The sequence below is a fragment of the Rissa tridactyla genome, chromosome 21, assembly GCF_028500815.1.
Source record: "Rissa tridactyla isolate bRisTri1 chromosome 21, bRisTri1.patW.cur.20221130, whole genome shotgun sequence".
In the NCBI taxonomy this organism is placed as follows: Eukaryota; Metazoa; Chordata; class Aves; order Charadriiformes; family Laridae; genus Rissa; species Rissa tridactyla.
Window position 1 is genome coordinate 150,105 of NC_071486.1, and position 9,610 is coordinate 159,714.

Consider the following 9,610-nt stretch of genomic DNA (forward strand, 5'->3'; position numbering starts at 1 on the left):
TTTGTTTTCAGTCTGCACGTGAGGTTTTTGCTTATCTCCTCACCCCAAATCTTGCCTTCTGCTTGGTCCACAGTACAAATGCGCCTTTGGAGATGGATTTGCATCTCTCTCATCCCTCAGGCTCTGGTACTTGCATGTTATGGCTGACCCAGATTAGCAGCTCACCCTGTTCTGCTCGATTCTCCACGCCGATACAGACGCTTTGTGGCTGCTCCTTCACAATTCCAGCAGAGCAAGAGTTTGCCCCTCCCTTTTAGGCTTTTGCCATTTTTTAGCAGATTGAATTGCAGCTGGCACCAGGGGAGTGAAGAGGGAGGGTGAGATGATGAGGGAGGCAGGATCCCTCTCTTCTAACAGCTGCAAGCTGTTAGATTGTCTCATGGAGGTATGTGAAAGCTCACCATGAGTAAAATGTAGCAGAACGGGGGCTGTCTCTGGTGGCAGACTGCCCCTGATGGTGATAGGACACCTGGACAGATCTCAGCCCCAAAAAAATCTCCACTGGCCAATTCCCATTCCCCTTTCCAGCATCACTCTGGGTGCCCTGAGCAGAGAAAACCGTGTGATGGCCAAGTTCCCCAAGAGAGGTTCAACTCTGTTTTCAGGGACATCTGGGTCTCTCAACCACTATTTTTCCCCCAGGTGTTTGAGATTGCTGAGGGCATGGTGGGCAATATTGGCCCCACTCACAACTTTGAGCCGCCTCACTATGACGGTATCGAGTGCCTGGCCATTCAGGGAGACATCCTCTTCAGCGGCTCCAGGGACAACGGCATAAAGAAGTGGGATCTGGAGCAGCAGGAACTTATCCAGGTCTGGAGGGGAGCACACAAGTCCTCGGGGTGACGCGGGGCAGAGGAGTATTGCTGCTGGGGTCCTGCGCTCAGCTAACAGGCAACTCCCGTTCCTGGGAATCTGGCAGCGCATGCGCGAGGTGGCTCTGTGCCCCCGTGAGTTTGTGCTGTAGGGCGCTCGGGATTGCCAGCTCCCTCTGGCACACAGGCTGCAACATCAGTTGCAGTGCCAGGTGTTGTGTTCCTCTCCGAAGACAGGGCTGTTGTCTCCTGCCCAGGGAACAAACCAAGCCATGACTTTTGAATCCATCCCCTTGGCCTCCTAACTTAGCATCACTAGCCTCATGACCCAGATCAACCCCCAGGCAACAGTGGGGATCTGAGCCTCGCAGGTTGGGTGCATGATGCTGCTGGTGGTGCTGCAGATGAGGTCGGTCATGATGTCCGCTCTGTGCTTCTACCTACAGCAAATCCCCAATGCCCACAAAGATTGGGTCTGTGCCCTGGCCTTCATCCCTGGCCGCCCCATGGTGCTGAGTGCCTGCCGAGGAGGCATGATCAAAGTCTGGAACGTGGACAACTTCACCCCCGTTGGGGAGATCAAAGGGCACGACAGCCCCATCAACGCCATCTGCACCAACTCAAAGCACATCTTCACCGCCTCCAGGTGAGCCCCGGGCTTTCTGCTCCCCAGAACCCTAGGGAGGTGGGAGACCCCTGTGTTGAGCTGTCATCTCTGGGCCTGGGTGGGTTTGCACTGAGTGGACAGGGAGCAGGGAGGGAGGGAAGGGGGGACTCTCGCAGTTTTCTAGTCCCTCCACTCCTTCATCTCATTGTGCTGACCTTAGCCTGCCCCATGACACGGCCTGCCCACTGCAGTGCCAAGAGCTGTTCCCCAGCCGTCCCCTGCCCGTGCTCCGGTGATGCCCCGGGTTATTCCCCACGCAGGGACGCCTCTCCCCCGGGGCTGGGCATCCTCTGCTGCTCTCGGGGAGCTCTTTGGCAGCAAGACTCTGATATCCTCTTTTCGACCATGTCCCTTTTCTCCCTTCCTTTTTCTCTGTCTCTCTCTGTCTCTCCTCCGCCCCACCTCCCATCTGTACCACAGTGACTGCCGGGTAAAGTTATGGAATTACGTGCCTGGGCTCACCCCTTGCCTTCCACGACGCGTCCTTGCCATAAAGGGCCGTGCTACTAGTCTGCCTTGACCCTCCTGCTCTTTCTGACTCTCTTGCTCATGCACTCCTGTCTTTTCTTTCCTTTTCTCTTTCTCTCCATCTCCTTCTCCCTGTGTCTTTCTCTCTGTTGCCTGCTTTTGCTCCTCTCTCTCTCTTTCTTTCTTTCTCTCTGGTCTGAGCTGCTTCTTCACGGTATGAAACTATTTTGCGTTTTTCCCCACTTGATAAATCTTTGCTAGAAGTGAGTTGCCCCTTTGTCCCAGCCATACCCCCACGTTGTTTTGGTTTGGGTTTTTTGTTGTTTTTTTTTTCTTTTTTTCCTTGCTGAGTGCCCACATCTACTGTGTCAGCTCCATGGAAGCTGTGGCTTGCATGGATGGTGGGGTGGGAGTCAGCAGCCACCCCCAAAGCAGCCCGTGCCCTGGGGAGGCCAAGCACAGCAGCTCCCTGGAGTGTCACCTAGTTAGAGCTCATTCAAGGGCTGCAGGAGTCCTGTTGTCAGGGTCAGCCCTGGAGGTCACCATTTTCCTTTGTCCCTAGTTGCTGCCAGTGGGGTGAGCTGGAGGCTGAGCCCCATTGGGCCTGCCTGCTCCCCAAAACATATTGGGCAACCTCTTGCCAAGAGAAAAGGGCTTGGAAGTCTTGTGGGCTGCATGCTGCCATGGACTGGGGGTGGGGAGCATTTCTCCTCGCAGTGCCTCTCCGCAGCGTGTCTGCAGGGCTCCTGTGGGAACTCCTGAGTCACGCCGCCCCTCTCACCTTTGTTTCTCAGCGACTTGACAGTGAAGCTCTGGAGCGGGAGGAGGTTGCCCGCGGGGTCAAACTAGGAACTGCAAAACAACTGGAAGACATGACAGGACGGGTGAAGGTCAGGGTACCTCTCCCTTGCTATCAAGACCCTGTCATCTACAGGAGCTCAGCCCAGGGATAGGGTTTTATTTGTGCCTGACCCAACGGGGTGGACAATGTCCCATCTGGTACTTTGAGCACTGCCAGCTCCTGTGAGAAGGCAGTTCCACGGGGCACCATCAGCTCCACCTTCCTTCCTGCTGAGGTTTCTTGATGGTTTTCCAGTGACCAGAAAATGTTTCGTCTCAATTCTCACCCACCCTGCTGCAATGCCTGCCAGGACTTCTGGGGGTCAGAGCTCCTCGGCTCCTTCTCAGAGACACCCAATTCCCTCCTGCCACCGTGGGCTCATGTGGCCTCCACCATGATCTGCTTCTTCTGCCTGTTGACTCCGGGGCTGGTTCCTGCAGGAGTCTTTCTCCACTCCATGGCCATGAGGACATTTGGTGTCTGCTGGCCAGGACCACAGCATAGAGGGGCTGCTGCTTTGGAGACATTACTTGTGGGACAGCCTCTCTGCTGTGGGGGGCCTGCAGAAGGATTTCCAGGTACTCCCATTATTCCCCATCCTCTGTTTACCTGTCCTTAGCAATTGGAGGTGTGAACCTCTGACCTCCTTTGCCATGTCCCAGCTGTGGAGGTACATCTCCGTCAGGCAACTTCCAGACGAACCCTCTACGGTTCCCTTCAACGTTCTCCAAACCCCAGTTATGAACTCAGCTGACCCATGGCTCTTGCACCCTTCCCCACGTGCCCACCCTGCTCTGAAGTGGGGAGGGGAAGGGCTACTTAGCCCTGCTCTTGACACCTCGGCCCTCAGCAGGGGTTTTGTGGTGGGTTCCCGCAGCCTGTTAACCCCCTTGAGATGGAGAAATGAAGCAGGAATGGAGGTTACAGGGCAAAGAAGCCAAGGCTGGATTTGTTATCCCCCACCCCTATGGCCCATCTTGTTTTGCCATCACTGGGAGCTGGAAGCCCTAACTCCTTCCCCAAGGCTCTGCTCTCAACCTTCTGCCAGAGAGGGAGCTAGCTGAGGTCCCGTCGGCCCCCATGGATCTGGAGCCGGAGGGGGCCCAGCGAGGCACAGAGCAGCCGGAGTTCGGACCAGGATGGAGCCAGCTGCGCCAGGAGTGGGGTGAGGAAGGGGTTGCACACAGTGGTCTCGCACAAGTCCCCCGATTCACCCCACGCTTGAAGGACAATCCTGCAGTGGATGATCTTGCACAATCCAACCTCCATGAAAGGCTGGGTACTCTGTCCAGGAGCATGTCCCCAAGGAGACAGCTTCTCCAAGCTCTCTCCATCCTCTCTCCTGTGCAAGGGACTGGCAAGGCCCTGGTCTCACACTTTCTTCCATCTCTCCTGTGGCTCGTTGGACCATCACCTACTCTGTCCTGCTGTGGGCCAGGCAGGCTTGTTGTGTGATGTCTGAGGAGACCCTGGGAGTGGTGCTTTCGCCTCATGTGCTCTCACTTCCCCTCTGTCACAGAACAAGCAGCATTTGAACTCCAATTTAAGGATTTCTTCAAGTGATCACACCAGCACTGAGCTGGGATCTCGGAGGTCAGCAGCTCCAGGACCTGCCCCATAAAACACAGGCTGTTTTCCCTCTGCTTTCTCCAACTGTGGTGACTCATGGACCAGCCCCAGGTCATTTGCCAGCAGCCCTTGTTAAAACCATTCCAGGTGGAGTGTGGGAGTTCCTCCACATCCCGAAAGGCAGAAGCATCTCTATTGATTTCATGGGGATTTTTTGCCTTTTGGGGGGAAAAAAACACCCACCTTGCCTTGGTGGAGGGCATGATGGCGTGTGTGGGTGTGACCCTGCCCAGGAACTGGTCCCTCATGGTCGTGGCTCAGCCCTGCACAGCCCGAGACTGGCGGCTGCATCGCGTGTGTCTGTGTTTGACTGTCTGTAGCCGGGCGTACCGTGTACATCAGTGTCTGCGCCAAGATCTGCCGGCGCCTGACCTGGAACCTCTCACTGCTCCCTGCTGAAGTCAGTGAAGGGACCTGCTCTTGGGGGGTTTTGGGTCAGACCTGCCTTTGCCTTTCTCCCCCAGTTTCTTCCTGTGTGTAGGCTGCAAGTGCCTGCTTAATTTCCCAGGGCTGTGGCCAATCCTGGGTGATGCTGAGCACCCACCTTGCTGCTACACCCAGCAGCATGTTGAGGGGGCTTCGATGCTTTTGCAGCCTGCAAGTGGAGGGAGCTGGGTACTGGGGCACAGCAGCAAGCGTCTGGAGAGGGGAGGTGTTTTTGAAGCAAGGGGTGACTCTGTGATCCCATAGCTCTGTGTGTGTGTGTGTACGTCTTAGTATCTGAGTGGGATGATATTTTCCATGCAGGAGAGTGTTTCTCGGGTGTCGATCTGGTTTAGCTACCTCATGGTGCAAGCTGGGTGCTGTTGTCATTGGATTGCATTTTGGGGAGTTTGTGGTTTTAGTTGTTGGGGTGTTTTTTTATTATTGTTACGGTTTTGACACTTGAATTCATCCTGGGGACACGTGGCCTCCCCCTCACCTCGCTGCATGTCTGAGCCACCTCTCACGTCCCCCTCCCTGCCTCCTCCTGGGCAGCGCGGCAGGACCAGCATCCTGCTCTGCCCTGTGCTCCCAGCTATCACCTTTGCAGTGGGATCCCCCAGTTGAGTTGCAACACTGAGATTTTTGCTCCCGTTGCTGTTGGGATGCTTGGACTGAGGCTCGGTATTGTTGGTGTAAGTTATTGAGTTGATTTGCAGCCTGGAAGTGGTCCCTCTTGTCCCTTTGAAAGATGGAAAGGGACTTCTGAAAGGCTCAACTCAGCCTGTATTCCTGCCTCTGCTCGCTCAGATATTCTCTGTGGATGCAATGAAGCCCTTCTTGTCTGGAAAATGTCATGCAAAGCACATCACTGGAAGGGGCTGGTCCTAGTCCCCATTTTCCAGACCCTGCTGTAATTTGCTGGCAGCCTGGAGCAGTGGGGAACTGGTGCTGTAAAGGCCTCGGGATGGGGGGGGGGTGTCTGTGAGAGAAGCTGATTCTCGTGTGTGATGTTTGATTTTTCACCCCCAAAACATAGTTGAATCTAGATCTTGTCCCAGGCACTGAACATAAAGCAGGGTAACCCTGGAGCCCCCAGATTACCCCCTACCCGGGGCTGGGGAGCCAGGACAGGGCCGTACCCCGCTCCCCTGGCACAACGGGGTTTGGGAAGGGGCTTGCAGCTCTGAGCTGAGCTGCACTGTCAGTTTGAAGGGGCAGGTTCCCCCAAACACTAAAGCACAAGGTCCCAACATGCAGGTGATCTGGCAAGGATGGCCCCTTGGACTCTCGTCCTTCAGAGCTCAGGGCCGTGGGCTTGGACACCCAAGGTGGAGCTGAGGCGAGGGATGATGGTGAGGGCTGTTTGCCTGCCGGTGGAAGCATATGAGCTGTTTCATCGTTTTGCACTGTGCTGGGGTGCTCCCCTGGGGCTGCCGCATAGCTTAAGTCCCTTCCTGTGGCCTCTGACACCCGCTGCCAGCCCCTCCATTGCAGAGACAGTTTGGAGCTGCCTTCGCACCATGCACCTTGTTTTAATTTGCCCTTAGGTGCCTTGGTTTGTGCCAAGGGTGTGATGATACCTGCAGTGCAGGGAGGTCCTTGCCTTCCTCAAACTTCTGGGTGCTGCTTTTGTCCCCGGGCCTTGGCTCTTGCTCCACAGGTCGCCCCCCCTCCAGCACACAGGGGCCAGCTCCAGCCGCTGCTGAGGGTGTAGTGCTGGCCCAGAGCTGAGCTTTGTACACAAGGGGTGGAGATGACCCAGAAGCCTGAAAGCACCAGGCCCCCAAACCACTGTGAGCCCACCCAGAGAGCCTGGGCCATGCCCTCCCTGGCACCCACAGCTTTTGTGGCACAAAAGCCAGGCTGGTGGTTCATCTCCCAGCCTGGCTGGCTGCCAGGAGCTGGAGCACCGAGGTCCTGTCCACTCCAGGTACGTTGTTCCTATCCAGCACCTCCCAGCACAGCTGCTTTGGGGTCTCAGGTGCTGCCTCCTGCCTTGGTGCTGCGGAAGCAGTGCCTGCTCCCCAGGGTGCTCTCCCAGTGCCCCTACCCCAGTTCTTCCCCTGTCTCATGCTGGATGGGGTCCGGGTATGATCCCTGCAAAGCACAGGGCTCCCACTTGGTTTTCAGCAAGCTCACTGGAGTTTTGCTCCGGCCTGCAGGCTGCACGCCCTCCCTGAGCCCCCTTCACCCTCCTGGGGAGGGAAGGGGACCCCTCGCCCTGGCCCCTCCATGTGCTGCAGGGGCTCCAGCTGTAACTGGGAGGGAGCCAATACAGCCCTGGCCCCCCAGGCCCTGTCCTGCCTTCCTGCGCCTCACCCCCAGAAAAGCACAACCCTGCGCCTTCCTCCTGCCCCTGGGGGCTTGTCCCCTTATCCGTGACAGCTCTGCCCCTGGTACCTGCCAGCTGTTCCACATCCCCCACCTCCTGGGACCACCCAGTACCCTCTGGTCCAGCCCTGAGGCAGGGCTTGGGCAGCTGTAGCGTCGCGTCACCTGCTCCATCACCCCTTCCCACTGCACAAATACTGCAAATAGCAGGTGCCTTTTCTTGCTTGGAGCTGTTTTCTAGAGGCCAACTCTTGTGAAGGCTTTTTTTTTCTCTGCTGGGTCGTGCAGCCCAGCCCAGCGGTCTGGGTTTGTCAGAAGATAGGGCGTGTACGTATATTTTATACCTTGATGTATGTGTTCCTGTAAATAGTGTAAGTTATTTTGGTCTCATGATGTACATGTTTTTTTCAATGGCTGTGTTTGTTCCTTGCCTTTTTGTCTTCACAAATAAAATGTACTGAAATGAAGTGATGGAGCGGAGATGGCTTTGAAGAAGGGAAGAGTACAGCCGGGAACCACCTGTCCCACGCCGATGCACCTGGCCAAAGGGCTGGGGGAGAGGCTGGGTGAACTGATGCTGCGACAGTCCTTCTGGCCCTGCCTTGGGTGGTGTGAGAAGGTGACCTGCATCCTTACAGGCCCCGAGTCCTCAGGCAGACAGGGCAGATGTGATTGTACTGGGAGGTGGAGGAAGCACAGACCCAGCCGGGCTGGCTCTGCCCCTCTCTCCTGGTGAGGAGGAGGAGGAGGGGAGGCAGGGGTCTGGCCAGGCAGTCCCGAGTGGCAGCCAAACCCCCACAGGAGTCAGAGCATCCCCAATCCTGCAGCATCACGACACCCTCCTGAGGGAGGGGTCCCCAGGTCCCCAAGCTGGCGGGGCCCTGGGACTGCAGCAGGGTGCTGTGGGACAGGGGCTCAGGTGGTCACCCGCAGCCCTAGGGGCGTCCGACTCTCCTGGGGCTGGGGGCTTGGGGGGCTCCTTGGGGACACCGGGCACCAGCCCAGCTGGCTGAGGGGAGTGGTGGCCTTGGCGACAGCCGGCAGGTGGCAGCCCCGGCTGCGGGACCATGTGGCCCGGGGTTCGACAGAGCTGCCAGAGCTGGTGGCAGCAGGGTCTCCCCCGCCCCCCCGACTGCCCAGGTGGGGATGCTGAGGGTGGGGATACAGGTGGTGGCGGAGGGGAGGTGACGCTAGTGCCAGCGTGTGGTGCCCACTGAGCACCCAGAGGTGACCAATGCTGGCACTAGCCTGTGCCCCCCAAGGCACTGGGCAGCCAACCTGCCCCAGCGCCAGGTGCTGCAGGGCAGGGAGGGAGGCCGTGGGTTGTGCCCCCCCAACTCTACAGGGCAGGGCCTCAGCCCCAGCAGCCTCCACTTTCTCTTTCCTAGCCAGCCAGCACTGGTTAAACTGGTCAGACGGAGCGGCTGAGCGGGGAGCCGCCAGCCATGGGCTGTGCCCGCACCGACCACCCCGGATGTGGTTCCTCCTGGCCCGCACCCCGCTCGCCGCCTGGGGCACCCCACGCCCTGCTGCCACCGCAGGGTGGGAGCTGGGGACCCCGAGGCTGGGCTCAGACCACACCTTGCAGTGCTCGGCCTGAGAGCGGTGCCAGTCGGGCCCCAATGGTGTCTCTGGAGGGCTGGTGGTGCCCAAAGCCATACCAGCCCCCAACGCTGTGTCCTGTGTCACCCTCAGCCTGGGTCATGGCTTATCTCGGTGTGACCCTCTGTACCCACAGCCACACCACAGTGCTGCCAGGCCAAAGAGGATCTGTGGGGGCAACAAATGTGGGCGTTTCACAGGCCCAATTACTCCTGGCAGGGCAGGTGACTTTGGTGGCATCCCCCTCCTGCCTGGTGTCCCAGCCACTCACTGCACCACAGACTGGTGGCCCTCATGTCACCAACTCACTCCAAACTCATGACAATCTTTTTCTTGCTGCAGCAAGATGCCAAGCCGGGGCTGGCAGCACCCTGTGCCATGCTCTCCACGTGCCTGAAGGTTTCCTGGGAGCTCAGACCAACAGCAAGGGCACAGCAGGGACACATCACTGGGAGCCACCAGCTCTGGGATGAGATTGTGGCAGCCCTCTGCCACCCATCCCCAGGCTTAAGGAGGCGTTGTCCTGAGCCCATCAGCGCTGTGGCTGCTCCTCAGCAGTGGAGGGTCCCATGGGCACCATCCAGCAGCTTACTGCTGCACTGTGGCTCTGGGGAGGGCCATGGGGACACACCAGGAGAGGCTTATGCTCTCCCATGCTCCCAGCACAGTGTCTCAGCATCTCCAGGGAGTGTCTCCCACTGTGATCTTCTGCCCATGGCCCATTACAGGGCCTGGGTTGTGGCACATGGGTCAGGCAGATGGGCAGGAAGGACATTTCTCCAGGTCAGTAAAGCCGGAGGGTGCCTGCAGGGTGTTAGGGAGGATTGCTCA

At 58.0% G+C, this 9,610-nt stretch overlaps 1 protein-coding gene across 2 annotated transcripts in view; it reads left to right on the forward strand.

Moving 5' to 3' along the window:
• Positions 1-7,616, forward strand: part of KIF21B (kinesin family member 21B) — a 44,056-nt gene extending 36,440 nt beyond the window's left edge. For both annotated transcript variants that reach the window (XM_054181408.1, XM_054181409.1), the window contains 3 exons: positions 643-813; positions 1,262-1,461; positions 2,745-7,616. In XM_054181408.1, the coding sequence (XP_054037383.1) occupies positions 643-813; positions 1,262-1,461; positions 2,745-2,799 (426 nt within the window). In that variant the 3' untranslated portion in view covers positions 2,800-7,616. The remainder of the gene's footprint in view (positions 1-642; positions 814-1,261; positions 1,462-2,744) is intronic.
• The last annotated feature ends 1,994 nt before the right edge of the window (positions 7,617-9,610 follow it).